At 41.2% G+C, this 18,085-nt stretch overlaps 2 protein-coding genes across 2 annotated transcripts; one reads left to right on the top strand and one right to left on the bottom strand.

Moving 5' to 3' along the window:
* The first annotated feature begins 918 nt into the window (after window positions 1-918).
* Window positions 919-6,021, top strand: LOC124074989 (plasma kallikrein-like). The gene is made up of 9 exons (XM_046418367.1): window positions 919-1,078; window positions 1,313-1,469; window positions 2,192-2,301; window positions 2,387-2,549; window positions 3,986-4,104; window positions 4,193-4,325; window positions 4,821-4,927; window positions 5,331-5,490; window positions 5,755-6,021. Exons 1-9 carry the CDS (start codon window positions 1,018-1,020, stop codon window positions 5,906-5,908), a joined length of 1,164 nt encoding a protein of 387 aa, XP_046274323.1. The 5' UTR covers window positions 919-1,017; the 3' UTR covers window positions 5,909-6,021.
* Window positions 6,022-8,231: 2,210 nt separating this feature from the next.
* Window positions 8,232-12,236, bottom strand: heyl (hes related family bHLH transcription factor with YRPW motif like). Its single transcript, XM_046418659.1, has 5 exons — window positions 11,736-12,236; window positions 9,955-10,021; window positions 9,779-9,862; window positions 9,567-9,648; window positions 8,232-9,347 (listed from the first exon to the last, which is right to left on the bottom strand). Exons 1-5 carry the CDS (start codon window positions 11,813-11,815, stop codon window positions 8,686-8,688), a joined length of 975 nt encoding a protein of 324 aa, XP_046274615.1. The 5' UTR covers window positions 11,816-12,236; the 3' UTR covers window positions 8,232-8,685.
* Window positions 12,237-18,085: the final 5,849 nt, after the last annotated feature.

The following is an 18,085-nucleotide window of genomic DNA, read 5'->3' as shown; positions in this document are numbered from 1 at the left end:
GGGGGCGGGGGACAGTTCACCTCTGGGTCTCTCCCAAATCGAATGGGCGAGGATACACATCTGGGTTACCATCACGCTACTGTCATCTGAGCTACAGTATCTAATGCACACCAAATCTCCAAAACACTGGAATCATTCAAACAAATCTGAAGGTGTATCAGTGTCTGTGCTCTGTCTGTATTTATTTATTTTCATCGTTTGACCAGGGGTGGCACCGTGGTGCAGGGGTTAGCACTGTCACCTCATAGCAAGAGACAACAAAATCTATTAAACAATATAATAATCCAAAACCAAGAAGCATCTGCTTATTGTGTGTAGATTACCCATCAATCACATCACCAGCCCAGAACATACATTAGTATATATATTACATGAGTCATTGTTAGAAGTTGTTGTAACTCTCTTAGCTCTTAGAGGCAAAATTATATATGCTGTGTGAGTTATAAATAAATAAAATGAAATAAATTTGATTCACCAATAAATTGTAAATGAATCAACAAAATAAATGAATAAATACATAAATAAACAAGCAGCTTGTTATTCTCTTTGACAAAAGGACATAACAACAAGGTACCCTCAAAAAAATCCAGAAAGCTGGTGCCCGTTGAAATCAGTCATCGCGAAATTTTGATTTCACCACTGCAGCAAAAGGTCAACCACCCCTTGATGTTAACCCGGACTGTGAATCAGCCAGCGTCTCTAAGATGTTTGTTGTATAAAGCACATCTACCTAAAACTGATGCAGTCTGTGCATACAGCCTACAACACTCTAAACATGCTTATTTAAGCCTAAGACCATTGAAAATATCCACACCTTCTGATGTTTCACAGCAGGCCAGAGCTGTGCAGGACTGATGCCAACCAATCACTAAATGAGTCAACAATCACTCACATACAATACAAAGTACAAATGTGGGAGATAAATAAACAACCCTTGGATCAACTGGCAGTTGCAGGTTCACCTCTTTTGACTGTTGCAGTGCTTGAAGAATCTTGGCTGGCTTCAAAACTGACAAGATGAGAACACATTTTATTTTATTGGGGCTGCTCTGCTTCTGTGCTCTCACCATTAGTCAAGGTAATATAAATCAAGTCAAGTTAATTTTATGGGTATATCCCAGAAACCTAAATTTGTCTTAGAGGGCTTAACTATCAGTAAAATATAAAACGCATCTATCCTTAGACATAATTCCCACAGGCACAGGCTATATGTTGATATTTACATGCTGTTTGTGGCTGCCTGAATGCAACCACATGTCTATTTCATTACTTAACACGGTATCTAAGGGTGTTTCTTTTCCCATTTCTTTAGAATGCAGACGACAGCTTCTGGAGAACACGGATTTTCCGGGATCAGATATAAAATTTCTCTACTCTTCTGATGTAGACCATTGTCAGCAGCTGTGCACCCAACACCCTTCGTGTCGCTTCTTTACCTTTGTACGGCCCGACTCAGCTGACACAAGCAGGTGCGCTCCTGAGAGTGAACAGCGGAATAAATATTAATGAGTATTTTTATAAGCAGAAAATAAATCTTAAATCTCAACTTTGAATGTAAAAACAATCCAGCCCACTGTTATAATCAGATGTGACAACCATACCAATTTTTTTATTTTCTGAAAGGTGGATGACATGAAACCTTGCTCGCTTGACCTTTAAGACAAACCATTTTCAATTTAGTCATTTTAGGTAGCTCGTATCATGCTGATGTATGTCCGTATGGTAATTTTTCTAATATGTTTGGTTTTAATTAGTTATTGGATGTTGTAAAGGGGGGGCATCATGATTGACAGCTAAGTAATGCTCAATATTGAGTCAGGTGGATGTATGGGCTCTAACTTCATGCTGTAGCTCCACTTCCCACACTATTGTGCAGTGCTCCAAATATGTGAAATGGCAGCAAAGTATTTTGGCTTCACTTTGTACAGTGGGAGGAAATGGAGGCATGGTGTCTTTTTAATATACTGTATATCAATGGTCTGAACTAATTTAATTATAAAATTATAAAATGAACTAATTTAAGATATTATGTATTATGTTAATGATAGGATTCAACATTTTGGAGGCTCGCTTATCGATGAATATTTTTTATTTACATTTTATATTTCATTCTGAACCCCTGACGGATAAGCGGTATAGAAAATGGATGGATTTCATTCTGAACTGAAGCCTTTGCATTTCTCCTCGCCAGTCATTTCCAGTGTTATCTAAAGTCTACTCAATCTGAACGCCCAAGTGTTGAGTCCACACTTCATGGTGTCACCTCCGGCTATTCTCTCAAACCTTGCTCCACGGACTCAAGTAGGCACACGACCATTTTATTTCATTCAGTAGCAACGTAGTGATTTGTGGGGTGACACTCTCCTTAACTCCATCTCTCTTCCAGATCCTTGCCTGACTCAGGTGCATCATGGTGTGGACTTCTATGGGGCAGACTACCGAGCCTTGTTCACAGCAGACTATGAGGAGTGTCAGAGAGTCTGCACACAAGATCCTGGCTGTCAGTTTTTTACTTTTGTCGAAGAGCTCTTTGATTCAGAGAAGATCAGGTAAATAAGTGAATAATTTTACATGTGAATTTTCTTCTGGGGAGACTTGGGGAGATAAAAAGCAAAGACACTAGTGAGGGGCATGTGAAGATTTCTAAAGTTTGGAGATTTCTCTCTATTTTTGTCAAAAAAGATTTGAAGTGTAAGGGCTTTGAACTCAGCGTACACTTTGAAGAAGTCTGCGTATTATTAAGTGTGTGCAAATGACGCCACTTGCCAGTTCTTCACCTTAATCAAGGAAAACGATACACCAGTGAAATACACGTGTAAAGAGATTACATTACTTAGATTTTACCTATGGTCAAATTGAAATTTCAGAGTTGTGATGAAAACAGAAGTATTGTTAAGATAAACCTCTATAGGAAAAATTAAAGGAAACAGTAATATTTGACAGTGCCTCAAATGACATCCAATGACCGCTAGAGGTCTCTTGGTCGAAACAATGAAAACAATCCTGGGATTATGGGAGTTGTTGTCTTCGTGGTTAAACAACGAGCAATGAAAATCTACTGTGTCTATAAAAAGTATTCCCCCCTTCTGATATTTTCCCCTTTCATTGCTTCTATAAATAGAATCATAGTCCATTCAATTTGGCATTTTTTTTTTTGGTAAAAAAATACAAAAAAGTCTTTAATGTTAGAGTGAAAGCAGATTTCTTCAAAAAAATGTCAATTATTAAAAATTCATAATGTGAAATAAGTCATTGCATAAATAATCACCCCATTAAAGTGACTGACCTAATTCAGCAGTGGTCCAGCCAACTGGTGATAGTTGTCTCACAACTAGTGAAGTGGAGATCATGGAGTGTTATGAATGTGTCTCAACTGAGTAGTACAAAGAAACCTGTGTCTGGAAGATCCAGTCACGGGTTAATCAGTGTCCCTGTCTACAGTAACACCATGAAGACAAAAGAACACTCCAAGCAGCTCAGAGAATGTATACAAAAAATTCTGAGTCACTGAACATCCCCTGGAGTTCAGTCAAATTCATCATTAAGGAATGGAAGGAATATGGCTCATGTATAATGTGTAATGATGTTGTGACATCAAACACTGCACATTACCACAAACTCACCATTCCCACCGTGAAGCATGCTGGTGGCAGCCACACAGAAATGGTCAAATGGCCAAAGCAAAGCCAAGACCTCAAACCAAAAGAGAATTTGTGACTGAAGCGGAAAAGGGCTGCTCATGTCCAATCCGGATTGCACCTTGACAAAGCTTGAGCATTTGTGCAAATGAGAATGGAGTAAAATTGCAGCGTCCACATGCATATTACGTATGTTTAGTCACATTTGCCAACTTCCTTCCTTTCTCAATGTCTGTCAAATTATCGGATGGTTCCCTGGAAGTGATAGGATAACAACTGTTCATGCTCGCTCCTGTTCAGAGCCTAAGAGGATTGATCTGCTAATATTATTTTTTCTGCTTTCGTAGATATAAATGCCACCTTAAATTCAGCTGGACTGTTCCAAGGATTACTAGGATAAAACCAAAGGCCGGTTTAGTGTCTGGATTTTCTCACAACATACAAAATACTCAAGGGTCTGACACAGGTACCCAAACACTCATAGTAAACAATTCAGCTTTTGTCGCAGACAGAAGCACCTTGCAAACTATTTATTCACTGTTTTATCTTAACAGCAAGTCGGGCCAAGTTGTTCCCAAATACTGACATCCTTGGAAGCGACATAGAGAACCTGCCTGCTGCCTCTCCTGAGCACTGCCACGCGTTTTGCACTGCTAATCCAAGATGTACCTACTTCTCTTACGACAGGTAGTGTATGACTGTGTTTTTGATTACATAGTCAGTATAGTAGAATAGTAGTATTGATCTTTCTCAGAGGGAAAATCATTTAACATTTTTTCTTTCATGTGGAAGGTTCATCTTATCCAAACAGTGAGTAAAGAGAAAGTAGCCTCAGTATTCAGATTAACTTATTTTAGCGTAAAGACTGTTATCAAATATGTCTACTGGCACATGTAACACTAACCAGTTAATACGGTAGTTGTATTTTGTTTTCTTTAATTAACTGAGAGTTGAGGTTTTATGCCAGTTGAGAGCTGTAACTCTTTCTTGGTGACAAGAAACTTTTCTCATCATTCTGAGCTTGAGCCAGTGTAGCTTTTTCTTTCTCCAGTCCCTGAGCTCAGCTAAAAGCTTGCTCTTCCTGCCCCATACCTGCTGCACAGATATGAGAGTGGTGTCAATCATACTTATTTCTTGATGTAAACGTAAAACTACACATACTGTGTTTCGTTATGTTTCTAGCAATGAATTTAGGTGTTACCTGAAGAACAACCCAGAAGAAATGGTGATGAGTGCTAAAAACGGAATCATATCCGGGATGCCAGCAGGCTCCCGTCAGCTAGACTACAGTATGTACCTCTTATAACTTTAAACCAAACATTTTCATACAGTGCCAGTACACAAACAAACAAATGAGGTATTTTTTTCTCACACATTTGGAAAGACTCACTCACAGCTCTAATCTTCTTTGTGGTGTTTCACTTTTTTTCTTATCATTGACAGTTTTTTTTAAGTTATTTTAAAAATATTTCTTAGTACAGCTTTGATGTTTCATATATGACAGAACTCTCTGTTTTTTTATTGTTAGATTGGGTTCTTGTGTAATCTAATAATATTGAAAAGGATTGTAATTATAAATAAATGCAAGTATAAATATTACATAATATATTAGTCTCTCAGTTTACTTTTAGTTTTGAGTTTCTGCAATTCAGCCAGCAGCAGAGGTCTAAGCCTGCTCCTATCTGCTCACAGCATGGGTAAAGATGACTCAGGCAGGTGTAGATTTCTGGGGTTCTGACTATCACGACGTGGCAGCGGATGATGCAGATGACTGCCAGAGGTCCTGTAATGAAGATCAAAACTGCCAGTTCTTCACCTATGTCACTGACAGTTTTGTAGACTCTAACATCAGGTATGTCTCTGCCATATGCATGCATTCAAATGAGATGAAGCTGCTAGGTGACACTACACATTGCTAATACAGTACAGATAAGATAAAAGTGTACTGTAGTAGTGAGTAGGTATGCAGAAAATGTGTAGCAGTACACAACATTTGACACTTTTGTCAACTGTTGCCACGTTTTTAATCTTAATAAATATAAAGATATGTGAACATGACACAAAACTGATCATGCGGAGCATACTTAAAGATCCTTGAATTGATGTTGTGTTTCAGACGCATATGCTATCTTAAGCGTGACATCACCATGCCTGCTCCTCCTAAAGTTGCCAAAAAGGCCTATGTTGTGTCCGGCTTCTCCCTGAAGAACTGCGCATTCAGTGCTCTGACCCCAAAAACAGTGGAAGGAATCTCCGTCTCTTTTACTTAACTAAAAGTACTAATACTGTACTGCACGAATACTCTGCTACAATGAACATGTTACTAAAGTACAAGTATGTATAATCAGGAAAACATACTTAAGACATTAAAAGTATAACGTTGTAAAGTGTCCTGTTATACTGTTGGATATCATTAGATTATTATGACTGATGAGAACAAGACTTTACTGCTGTGGTTGGTTCAGGTGGAGTTCATTTTGAACATGTTTTTATAGGACTTCAGCTAATGATTGTTCACATTAATCTGCTTATTATTTTCTCAATTAATTGAGTGTTTGATTGGTAAAGATTCAAATAATATTAAGAAATGTCCTCCACACTTTACCCAGAATCCAAAGTGACATCTTAATAATTGGGTAAATCATAACATGCTCACATTTGAGAAGCAGAAACGATGACATGAACAATTACATTAAAAATTGTTACCAGTTAGCACGTCATCAGCACGTTGTTTCAGCTGTTACTTTCTGTTCTGTTCCACAAAACTTTAGTTTGCAAACATGTGACTAAAGCTGTCAGATAATTGTTGTCAAGTAAAAAGTAGTATGTCAGCTGCTGAGTTGCAATGGAAGAGAAGTAGAGGTACCTCAAAGTCCTTCAAATGTGTACTTGAGTAAATTAACTTTGTTACATTCCACCACTGACACACACAAACAGAGATAGCAAATGACATTGCATACATAATCCAAACAAGACTGAGCACTGATAAATGGCTGGGTCTTTCTACATGCCGGAGCAGAACTCTCTCTTTCACTTCCTGATTTCAGTCACTTTCTTCCTCTTCAGCCTCCTCCCCACATACTGAACCCTCCTGTTTTCCTCATGCTGCTTGAACCACAACGTTGGTCTAGTCCGTACACCCTTGCCCCACACGGACGCTCACAGACACTCACGTCCCTCCTTTTTTCTCTATCGTTCCCTTTCCCTCCTTCCTCTCTTCTCTCTCCAGCCTCCCCTCCCCCCGTGGGAAACCCAGTACAGTGTGACTGTGGTTGTCCTTCCTGGAAGCTGTGGCGGTGACTCTGGCTCCTCGGCTCAGAAGCTAGAATAGTGCCAGCCAGCCCGTGTGTGTGTGTCTGTGTTTGTGTGTTGTCTGAGTTTCTGAGTGTCTGTGTGTATGTGTGTACGCATGCACCCTCCACAAACATTCCACCACCATACCGTCCGTCCGACCGCCGGCCGGCCTCGCACGAGAGCCACGCCGCCACCGCGGTTCAGTCCTGACGCCAGCCCAGAAGACTCACATTACACACACATACACAAGACGTGTGTGCACACAACACCACATAAACAAAACACTCAATGAGGCACAAATGCACACACACACACACACACGCAGAGGGCAACAAGCACAGGAGACTGGATTAAGCACACACTAGCACACTCACTCAAATAAACAATATGCACTCTGCGGAACACACACATTTTTAGACCGCAGACCACAGACATTGCATCCTGAAGTAGATCAAAGCGTTCTCGAGCAGTAAACACACACAAGGCTCTTCTCTGCTCTCTCATCCCCACGGAGCCGTTTGGGTGAAGCACGGTACAATTATGCTGATCCTGTTGAGAAACAACTCGTTGCAACTGTCGTTCATCATTGTGTTCTTGTGTACCCTCTACGTGCTGGCCAACTCTCAGAGATTCACACTATTTCTCCTCCTGTCCTTTTAAACCTTCTCAGTCGTTCTCATCTTCCCTTAACCCTGTCTCCTGCCTCCTGCTTGCCCTGTTATTGAACGTCTACGCCAAATCAGTCACCTAACCACAGTGCTTCAGATCTTTTTCTTTGTTTTCCCCTCTTCAGCCACTCTCTCGCCCTCATCTTTTCTGTCTGTCCATTGTTGAGGAGACAGTGGCGCAGACAAACAGGGAGAGAAGATATCCGCTGGTGTACCACAAGATTGGAGAGAAAGAATGGCAGAGAGACAGTAGAACAGAGGAAGATACATAGACTGATATGAGGGTAAGTTAATTACAGGGGACTGGCAATTAGAGGGCAAAGTGATGGGTCTGTTTGCCTCGCCGCGGCATCCCAAAAACATCACCAGCTCCCACCATGTTTATCCTCTGCGGCCACAAGACCACAGCTCCCATCAGCCATCACTGGAGACAGCTTAGATACAGAGGGGGTTATGGTTGGGGAACATGCAACCAGTGTTTGTAGACATGACTAATATGGAAGTGTCTAACATGCAGCTTTGAACCATTCCCCATTTTTACTGGCAGCAGATATAGTTGCAAGTATGTGTTGCCATTTACTTATAAATATAAATATAAAGATATGTGAGAAAAAAACACGCATGAACATGATGAAGGTAAAGGCACTTAGTCTTTATAGAAATTTGTGTCAAAACTGGAAAATGTAATTAAAAGTATAAATGTTTTGGAAAAAACAAATCACAGTTAAAGTCAGTAAAAACTCAACATCACTTTGTTGAGTGTTGTGTATATATATACATATATATATACATATATGGCTCTGTTGGACACTGTGTACATGTGTATTTGTCAAGCAAGGTCAAGAATTTATTTAAATCTTCCATTCTTTCACATTCCTTCATAATTCCATTACATATGATTGTTTGGGATTATCTGAAATTTCACCCATAGTCTGATATGGCTTTAGAGTCCTTCAAAAGCAGAGACAATCATCAAAGGTTCAATACTTCTTCCTCCAAAAGTATCATACTTGCTACATGGTGCACATAGGAGCGCCATGTCCACTGTACAGAGTTTGTTTGGAAAACAAAACCAGGGTTGTCCCTCAGAAAGCTCCGATTTCAGTCCCCCATCCCTGGGCCGACTTGGCTGATCCACTCAAGCCCCTGCGCTGGGCTGCAGGAGACCCCAGAGGTGCAAAGGGTCTGAAAGAGACTTGCAATGGGGCAGAAGATGATAAAGTAGAAGAGGAGGCGGAGGTAGAAGGAGAAGAAGAGGAAGGGGTGAGGAGTGGGAGAGGCGAGGCTCTGGTGGCGCTGTGAGGGGACGGCTGAGTCGGCCTGGAGGGGCCAAGGGCTGGGGACGCTGCAAGGGAGGGCACCCTGTGGACAGTGGCCAGGGCTGTAGGGGCGAGGAGGGGTGGAGGGGCGAGGCTGATGGAGGCCGCTGATGGGTAGCTCCCCAGCAGGGCCAGGTCCCTTCGCCCACTGGGGAAAGGAGGTGAGGAGGAGCCCTGTGAGGTAGGGGAGATCTGAGGGAAGGATGCCCATGGCCAAGGAGGAAAGGGGAGGGTGGAGGCTGGGGGTGACTGTAGGAGGAGAGGGTCTAGCTCACTTGCACAGTGGGAAAGATGGGAGACCAGGCGGGCTCCTATAGGGTCTGGGGACTCCCCTTCAAGGGAGCTGAGGTACCGCACTACCTCCCCAACACACTCCCGAAAGCCCAGGGTCCTGTAGTCAACAGCCAGGGCCCTCGCATCAAAGTAACCTGAGAAAGAAGAGAGTTTAGTCAGACACTGAATAATAGAAGTGTTTTATCTCTTGTTCAAAGAGGGCAATAAATAATTATATTTGCCTTCTTTCTATGGCGACATAGATATATTTTTCCAGCATTAATTAAAGTTTTTTTTTGTGTCCATGCTACACAAAAAAATGAGTGAAACGGTTACAGAAAAGCTAGAAAATAAACCGATAATTCAAGTCTCACCTTTTCCTCCCATGGCGTGCAGAAGTTTGAGGTGGTCCACAGTCATCTGGAGGATCTCTGCTTTCTCTAGCTTAGATGAACCCTGCAGGGGAAAACAAGCGACATTTTACTGAGATGCATCAGATTTTATCGAAACAGTGGAAGTGGTTTCAGCTAATCATAAAAAATGAATAATAGTGGTTTTAACTGATTCTTGATTAATGAGGAGCTACCTGTTTCTCAAAAGCACTGGGCACAAGTCTCCTGAGCTCTGACAGGCTGTGGTTGATCCGATCTCTGCGCCTCTTCTCTATGATCTACACAGCAAGAAGAGCAGAAGGGACAATCAGGCACAACCACAAAACAACAGGACTAAAAAGATCAAGAGCCAAGGCTATAATCCACTCACCCCTCTTCTCTTCTTTCGGGCCAGAATCTGAGAGGCGCTGCCAGGAGACATGGACCCGGTGACTGGGCTGCACCATGGAGACAGAGAGAGAGAAAGGGGGAGATGAGAGAGATGGAGGGATGGCAATGGCACAGAGAGAAACATGGTGACTTTGATTCTCCCGCATATTGTTATTATTACCCTCCTTAATATGACACAGAGGCAGGATGGCACATCAGCTCCCTTCAATCTAATTTGTTTTTTGGGCATGGAACGGCATAGTAGTGCCCGGGAGAAGAGGGAAGACGGGATTGTTTTTGGTTTAATGCATTTGTGGACATTAGTCTCAGTGAAATGACATGCTGTTCTCCTTTCCATCTGAGTGAAAGTACTTTTAGGAAGATGATTATATAGCCTCGGGGCGATGCTTTCGTTCACATGGGACTCCAACATGCAGCATGCGATCTGAGCTCCTCCGAGGACAGTCACTCAATATGGATTGTGTTTGTTTGCTAACTCTCGTCTTACAGGCCTGAAAGAGCCTGACAGCTTGGACTTCCCTTCAAACTGTCCCACCAGAGACTTGAGTTTCTATTAGATTTTAACATGAAGGCTGCCAATTTAGCTGTGTGTTTTTATTTAGGTTTGTTTGATGGCGCTGACTTCAGAAGGCAGCACTGTCTTCTGTTTGCGTGTCACATGGCGATTTGATTTATCCAAACCGTCTTTAGTGTTACTGGCTTTCTCAGTGCTTGTGATATAACCAGTACTACTGTGAATGTATTTGTATAATGTGCCGATACAAATACACTGTAGAAAAATATTCTCCTTAATCCTCATTATTATATTAATTTACCTGAAAAGCAAAATGATATGATTACTTGTAAAGAGTGTGTGCAGTGTTGTGAAATTGCAAAAAATGCAAACTTTGAAAAGATTTGTAAAAGAATAAGAACATTTGAAACAGTGAAATAAAATGCTCTCAAATAAAGCAAAAGGTTTATGTTTACATTTTAGTATAATAAAAAAAATATGTATGAATCCCTCAGTATGTTTGATGTGGTGTTTTTCCTCTCAGCTGCCTTTATGTGAGTTTGACAGTTCACTTCTTTGTGTTTTAAGTGACATCAAAGATTTCCTGAACTGGAAAGGATTAAAAATCTATTTTATCTCAGTTGTTTTAAATTGTAATTTATGATGATTAAATTTCAAATTGGCGAGATTTAATAAAATGTGTCAGATATAGACAAAGATAAAATATATTTTCTATAGTAAATGCTTTTATTTTCAAGTGATACAGAACATTCTGTATCTGCATCCCCTGTCTTTCCATTTCAGACATGAGACCTTATATCATTTACATGACACAATTTTGCTGAGAAGGGAAATGTAAAGAACATATTTTAGTGAATATCACAGATTTCCTGCCAGAGGCCTGAGGTTGATCTTAATAGTGACAGCTCAGATTATTTGGAAGGTACAGTGATGTATTTAAATACATTTGCATTTAAAAAAAATTTTCTCTGAATGCAGAAAACTTTTAAAACAAGTATCACTTGTTTTTCATTATGTTTAATAAGCCACATCAGCATGTGACGCTTTCCAACAGACTTTTCCTGCCGTCTTTCAACTTACTGCAGTTCCGTGTGTGAATGCGTCAAAATGCTTGTAAAGCCCACAATTTATTGCCAAACATGTTTACAGCAATTTGTCCTTAGATACCATCGGCAGCTGTATGTCATGTAATTTTCCTTCAATGTGTGACCAGAGGGCAACCTCAGGTGTGGTCGGTGGATTCTCACCAAAAGCTGTCTTCTTGTCCCACGTCAATGAACTCGTCTGTGTCCGAGTCTGGGGAGCTGTAGTCGTGAGGTCTCTTCATGTCTCTGCCTCGTGTTCACTGGACAGACTGACAGATGATTGGATGGATGGATGATGGGCTGAGGGACCTGGGTGATCTTGTCGATGGCTCTCTCTCTGCTGCGTGAAGGCAACGCACTGAAGACAGTCTCCAGTCTGGACAAAACGCTCACCCTGTGTGCCCCTCACTCCGTTTCTCCTTCCCTGTTATTTATAAAAGCCTTGTTGTCCTTAGTTACTTCTTGTCACTTGTATTTGTTTTTGTTGTTTCTTCATGTGTCTTCTGTCCTTTCCTCTGTGAGTCAGCAGTGCCACTTGATCGACCCCCAAGGGCCCATGGCAACTAAGAAAATTCACAGGCTGTTTTAGTCTTTTCCTCTGTCACTGGCATCCAATCGTGCTCTCTCTCTCTCTCTCTCTCTCTCTCTCTCTTTCTCTCTCTCTCTCTCTCTCTCTCTCTCTCTCTCTGTTATTTCTCTCTTGGCTCCCTCTCTCTGTCACAGCCTCCCTGTGACAAAACAGCAGACTTTGGCAGTTGGGGCAGGGTTGCCAGTTTTGGCTCCCCCGCCTCTTCTCCCTGTCCCTCCTCCCTCCCTTTAATCTGGCCTTCCCCAGCTCGTCACCCTCCCTCTCTCCCTCCCTCCCTCTCTCCCTACCCCCCGGCCCCATCTTTCCACCCCTTTGCTCAGCTATCCTAAGTCAATTAGCCTCCAATCTCATCCTGCTTTCCTTCCTTCCTCATTTCTGCCCTCCTTTAGTTCTCTTGCTGCTCCTTTAATTATACTGTAAAACAATGGCAGCAGGAGGGAGGGGAGGAGAGAGGTGAGGAGTGTGGGAATGATGGACTGTGAAAACACTCCATCATCTGCAGGGGAGTGTGTGACAGTGCATAAAGCTTGACTCCCACACAATCACACAGGTGACTAGGAGAATAAAGTTTCCAAACTTATTTTTTGGGTGGGGGTTGGAGAAAACCCCTAGAGAGAAAACACTACAACAGTGACAATGAAGTTGTCATTGACCAGCAAATATAAAGGAAAATCTGAATATCTTTCCCTTTATCCTTAAAAAGCTTTTATGATGCTTACAAAGGTGTAAAATCATTTATACTGGTAATTCTCAACCAGCCAGGTATTAAATTACCCAGAGCCCTGTAAGATCAGCTTAGATGTATTTAATTATATTAATCAAATTAATTTAACTTAATTTAATTGTTAGAATAGGATGATTGTTATATATTTTTTTCACAATATAGAACTGTCAATCTATGAGTTTTACTATTACTTATAATGCTTGAAGTTGCAGAAACTAAAACTGGACTGGACGTTTTAATCTATTATCAGTTGTTTTTAGCTAGCAAACTGAGCACTTAATCTTTTACTTGTTTATGCCTTAACTGCTTTTAGCTAGCTATAACTGGAACTGGAGTTACTTTCAGTTAGTTTTAGCGTAATTTTACCAAATTATTTAAACTGATTCTCCGTAACATTTTCAGCTAGCTAACTAACATTAGCTTAATTACTTGTGGCTGGAATTCACAGAATTTACCAGCCATGCAACGGTTGTTTGCACAGATTTGACAGATTTTTTCTGAAATCAAAAAGTCCTGTTAATCGAGAATGTGAGATCAGTTCTCACATGCAGAGTTTTAAACTTCTTCCAAACATTTTAAAATCTGACTTGCATGTGTGTGTGTGTGTGTGTGTGTGTGTGTGCCGAGATGAATGCAAGTGCTGAGGGGTCAAGAGAGGAACGAACCAAGTGAGGGTCTGAACATCTGGGTTCTTCACTGGACAAGATAGCAGTCTCTGTATGCTCTCTCTCTCTCACACACACACATGCTCATGCAAACACACACGCGCTCGCACTTGCAGCACTTAGCAGCGTGTTCCGCTACCACCGTGGGAAGATTGCTAGTACAGATTGCCATGGAAACATGAAGCCCAGGCGCCTGTTGTTGTATGAGTGTGCATGTGTGTTTGAAAGACAGAGAGAGGCCAAGTGGCATGCCCCCCTTCCACACAATGCCCAGCTGAGTGTGTCTCTTCCTGCCTGGCAGACTGGAAGGGTGTGTTTAAACACACTACAATGCATGAGTGTGAAATCTCTGTGCATGTTTTTGAACAAGAGTCCTTTTTTGTACTCAGTTTGGTCCTGTAGTGAGTGTTTTGTAAGATCAGGTGTGTTTTCATTTATTTATTTATATATTTTACTCCATATGTTTGTCTTTCCTTGTCTTTTCAAAGATGCTGCTTTTCAGCAGCCTTGTTTTTCTGTTATCTCACTGGCATTAGGTTTAACTGAGCCCTGCCTGCCAGCCTGCCTGCTTTTTATAATATCAAACATGTAAAGAAACAAACTAACTTAAAACATGCGCATGTGCGTGTGTTTGTAATACCCAAGTGTCAGTAATCAGTATGACCATCACCAGGGGGGATTATAGTGTGGTGAGTATGAGTCAGGACTAACAGAGAAGAGAAATCCCTCTTCTCTCTCCCCTCCACCCTCCCTCCCTCCAACAAACGCCCCTCTAGATATCCTTTCATTACCAATCATTTCTTAATTCAGATCTGGATCTAATTTCAGCTTCAGAAAACAGGGAAGAAAGAGTTTGAAAGAAAAGGGACATCTATGAAGTCAGGCTTCAGTTTGTGTTGTTATTTTTATCACCCACCAAGCCACCCTCCCCTTCAAAGAACAACTTTCTTCTCTCCATCACCATTCTTTTTGCTTTTAAATTGAATCATTCTGGTTTCACCCGTCCATTTTAGCCCTAGCTCCCAGTTGTTCCAGGATGAGGCAAGCTGCATGAAAAACACGCACAAAGTGGAAAGTAATTAAGAAGACAAATGAACAAATAACTAAGTTAATTATGAAAATAGTTTCATGGTGGGGGATGTGATGGGAGGGTGATGGAGACAAACATAAGACAGAGAGGGAGAACTGGCACTGGATGGCGGGATGGAATTCTGGGAGATTTCTGGCGATCTTGGTCTGCCACTTAAAGTCCTCTCCCTCCCATACCACCAAACCACAACAAAGGCAGCGTCCTTTATTGAAATTAACAAGCTCATACTTTACACACACACACACACATACGGGCCATGAACTGATTCATACAAGCAGACACATGCACACGCACACAACTCCTTCACACGAATGTGGACATTGGATACCCACAATTTATAATGCACAAACACTAAGCTGCAATTATTATTTCTGAAGCATGACTATTGCTATTGTTTAAAAGTCTGTGACATGGAACCAGCTCAGCAGGATATTTTGTTTGGAACTTTTTTTCTCTGCGTTCATGTCAAACTGAGTAACTGATCAGATATTTCTCACTGCATGGCTGACTTTGATTATTTGCACTCTGCTTTTAAAGAAACAGAAAACCAACTTTCAGCAACATTTTAAAAGACAATAAAAAGTTTTTAACCTGTTGAGAAACAAAACTCATAGCAAACCACTAAACATCAAAACGCAACAGAAGTGATGACAGTATCACATATACGAGTGCCAGAGTGGTTCTGAACTCACTGGAGTCATCTGTGACACACAGACGATGTTTTATCTTTAGTAACATAACTGGCTTTATATATCATGGACAGACGAGATGGGAAACGCAGCTTAAAATAGCCCAGAGTAGAGCAAAACATGACTTTTTAAGAACTTGTAGAAAGTGAATTTGTAATATTTGGTATGATTTAGAGGCATACACAGACATTACACTTTTATTTCCTACATTCCCTGCTGCGTTTGTGATTTGTTTTGTAGTCACTGTAGTCCTATTTTAAGTAATTATTGTTAAAGGGAAAAAAAAACGATTGTAGGATTGATTTTTACATTCAGTGTTACTCACTAAAATCCATTGTGTCTATCCATAACAGTGTGTCACGTGCATTTCCTTCCTCATTAATCAATTAAAATATATTAAATAGAAATTTTGAACAAATAAGTGGAAACTAATCTGTTTGTTTGACTCTCATGTGCATCTCCAAAATAGGTCATGTTTTAATTAAAATAAGAAAAACAACCGTTTTTCTTTGCATTTTAAAAATAACTTCTGGTTGGTTTGTCTCAACAGTATGAAAAGTTTCTCAACACACAAAGTACATCACAATCCCTCACTTTTTATAAAAACGCATGGTTTTCACTGGATGGCAACAATGTGCAAGTACATGAGAATTTGTGCCTTGCCACAAATTTGAAAAGCTCTTTTGAAATCTTTGATTCAAATATCTGTTCAAATGCTTTTTATGGTAGTTTATTTGTTTGTTTGAAGCACTTTATAATCATGGTTTTTAAAATTGCTAAGGTTTTACTTGCTCATAGAAATTTATTTATAAGAGGAAAAGAGATGTTAAGAGGAATGACATTGGCGTCATTCTTAAAGAAATATTTTAGGAGGTACAGTTTCTTTTGGATGACCTAAAGAATAAACAGTGGAAGCTTTACATTGCATTTACAGCTCCACTGTTGTGATTGGTAGGACTATTTATCTTTTAAATGCATTCATTGTAAGTCACGATGAAAGTGTCAGCCAAATGAATGTAACGTTAAAAAACAAAATCTAATACAGGTGTGAAACAATAAGATACTGTAATATGACTAACTGAGGCAGGTATCCCATTCTGACATCAGGTCAGTCCTGCCTATGTCAGCACTTCACTTGGGCCACTCCGTTAAAAAGATCTCAACAAGCCACTGATTGGCACGAATGAGGTACCCAAAAAATTCTTTAGATGTAATCACATAGTCAAAATTAAATGTTTGTTCACTGTCTAGAGCGCCTGCAGAGAATGTATGAAAGGCCAACTGTGGTCAAAAAGCCCTGCATGTTGCCCTGCTGTATGCAAGTGCTATTGATGCACACAACCCAAGGAAAAAAAAAATCAGTTGATTCCTTATTGGTATGAGTCCTTTATAGTATTCAGCCTAAGTCTGGGCACTCAGTTGCAGGGGTCAAGATTGGATTGGCATGGGAACTGGCACAGGAGTAGCTTGGCACTGTCCAGACTGGACCCATGAGGGAATTATCTGCCCTTCAGACACATAAGCCTGGGACCTGTGGCACCGCCTGTCTGGCTGTCTCCATGATTCACTCGGAATAACCTGGATATATGAGGCATTCCTGGGAACGCCAGGTTTGTTCCTTTAGGGTGATTCCAAAGAGCTGCACTGTGTTTTTAAAGATCTGATTGAGCTGATATGAGGTGTGAATAAAGCTCCAGAGAAATGGAGTTAGACACAGTCAGTATATACATTTGAGACAGTGGCTGCTCTGATTAGAGGTGTCAAGAAGGCAGGAGGGCCGTCTCTCAGAGGGCAAGAGACAGAGAGAGAGGGAGAGAGAGGGAGAGAGAGAGAAAGAGAGAGAGAGAGTCCTCCCTCCTCATCCGACTCCCCTACACACAGATAAATAAAGAGGCTAAAAGCCGAAAAGAAGAAGCAGAAAGGAACTTTTGTGGCTTCCGAGTGGGGTCCCTTTCATGGCGGTTCCCACAGTACTCGGCTCGTGATGACATTCACCATGTTTCACACACACACACACACACACACACACACACACACACACATGCTGATTGGCCCTGTGACTGTGGTGACTTTCGCTGGTGCCGGGCCCCAGACGGGACGGCGAGGGCCCCTAGAGCCACAGGCAGCCATTGTGCTGTCGCCGCGGAAACCAGCCTCTTTATGTCAGACATGTTTTTCTGTTTGTTTTCTTTTTTATGTCTTTAATGTGGGCAAGGGGGAATGTTTCCCCTCTCATCTCCTCCTCTCGACTCCCTCCCCACTGCTCTGCGTTATTTCCCCCCAATACCCATCTTCCTCCTCCTCCCACCAATCCATCCACATTTGTTTCTCTTCTTTTCCTCCCATCCTCCCTTATTTTGTCTCCCCCCACTTTTTCCCCTGGAGATCGTCATTTGTAAAGCTCTTTGCTTGGACAGCCCATATCTTTGTCGTGGTGTTGCGGCCTCCCTCTCATTCAGCCCCTTTTTATCTATACTTCATGAGGTTTTGGCACAGGCTGGCACTTTTTCTTCCTCTGCTGGAAAAATAAAACAACAAGAAAAAAAAACAAAACAAACAAAAAAAAAAAAACAATGCACACAACTTTAAATCAACAAGAACCATCCCCAAAAGAATTCTCCCTTTCCCACGCTAAGCCAATTTTCTTCACAAGATTAAATAAACTTCCAATAACAAAAAGAAAGAAAAGAGGAGGGGGCAGGAGAGAAAAAAAAAGAATCTGGTTATGATTCCAGGCTCTAAAAAAGCCAAAAGA

Source organism: Scatophagus argus, chromosome 17, assembly GCF_020382885.2.
Source record: "Scatophagus argus isolate fScaArg1 chromosome 17, fScaArg1.pri, whole genome shotgun sequence".
Classification (NCBI taxonomy): Eukaryota; Metazoa; Chordata; class Actinopteri; family Scatophagidae; genus Scatophagus; species Scatophagus argus.
The sequence above is the reverse complement of the archived record's forward strand: the minus strand, read 5'-3'. Positions and strand labels throughout refer to the sequence as shown.

What these genes read in the sequence shown, in the direction of transcription:
- LOC124074989 (XM_046418367.1), top strand. Translation starts at nt 1,018, where the DNA reads ATGAGAACACATTTTATTTTATTGGGGCTGCTCTGCTTCTGTGCTCTC. An exon ending in CTCCCGTCAGCTAGACTACA is followed by an intron (nt 4,928 to 5,330) that starts GTATGTACCTCT and finishes ATCTGCTCACAG; the next exon opens with CATGGGTAAAGATGACTCAG. An exon ending in TTTGTAGACTCTAACATCAG is followed by an intron (nt 5,491 to 5,754) that starts GTATGTCTCTGC and finishes GTTGTGTTTCAG; the next exon opens with ACGCATATGCTATCTTAAGC.
- heyl (XM_046418659.1), bottom strand. Translation starts at nt 11,815, where the DNA reads ATGAAGAGACCTCACGACTACAGCTCCCCAGACTCGGACACAGACGAG. An exon ending in CCCGAAAGAAGAGAAGAGGG is followed by an intron (nt 9,863 to 9,954) that starts GTGAGTGGATTA and finishes CTTGCTGTGTAG; the next exon opens with ATCATAGAGAAGAGGCGCAG. An exon ending in CCAGTGCTTTTGAGAAACAG is followed by an intron (nt 9,649 to 9,778) that starts GTAGCTCCTCAT and finishes TTTCCCCTGCAG; the next exon opens with GGTTCATCTAAGCTAGAGAA.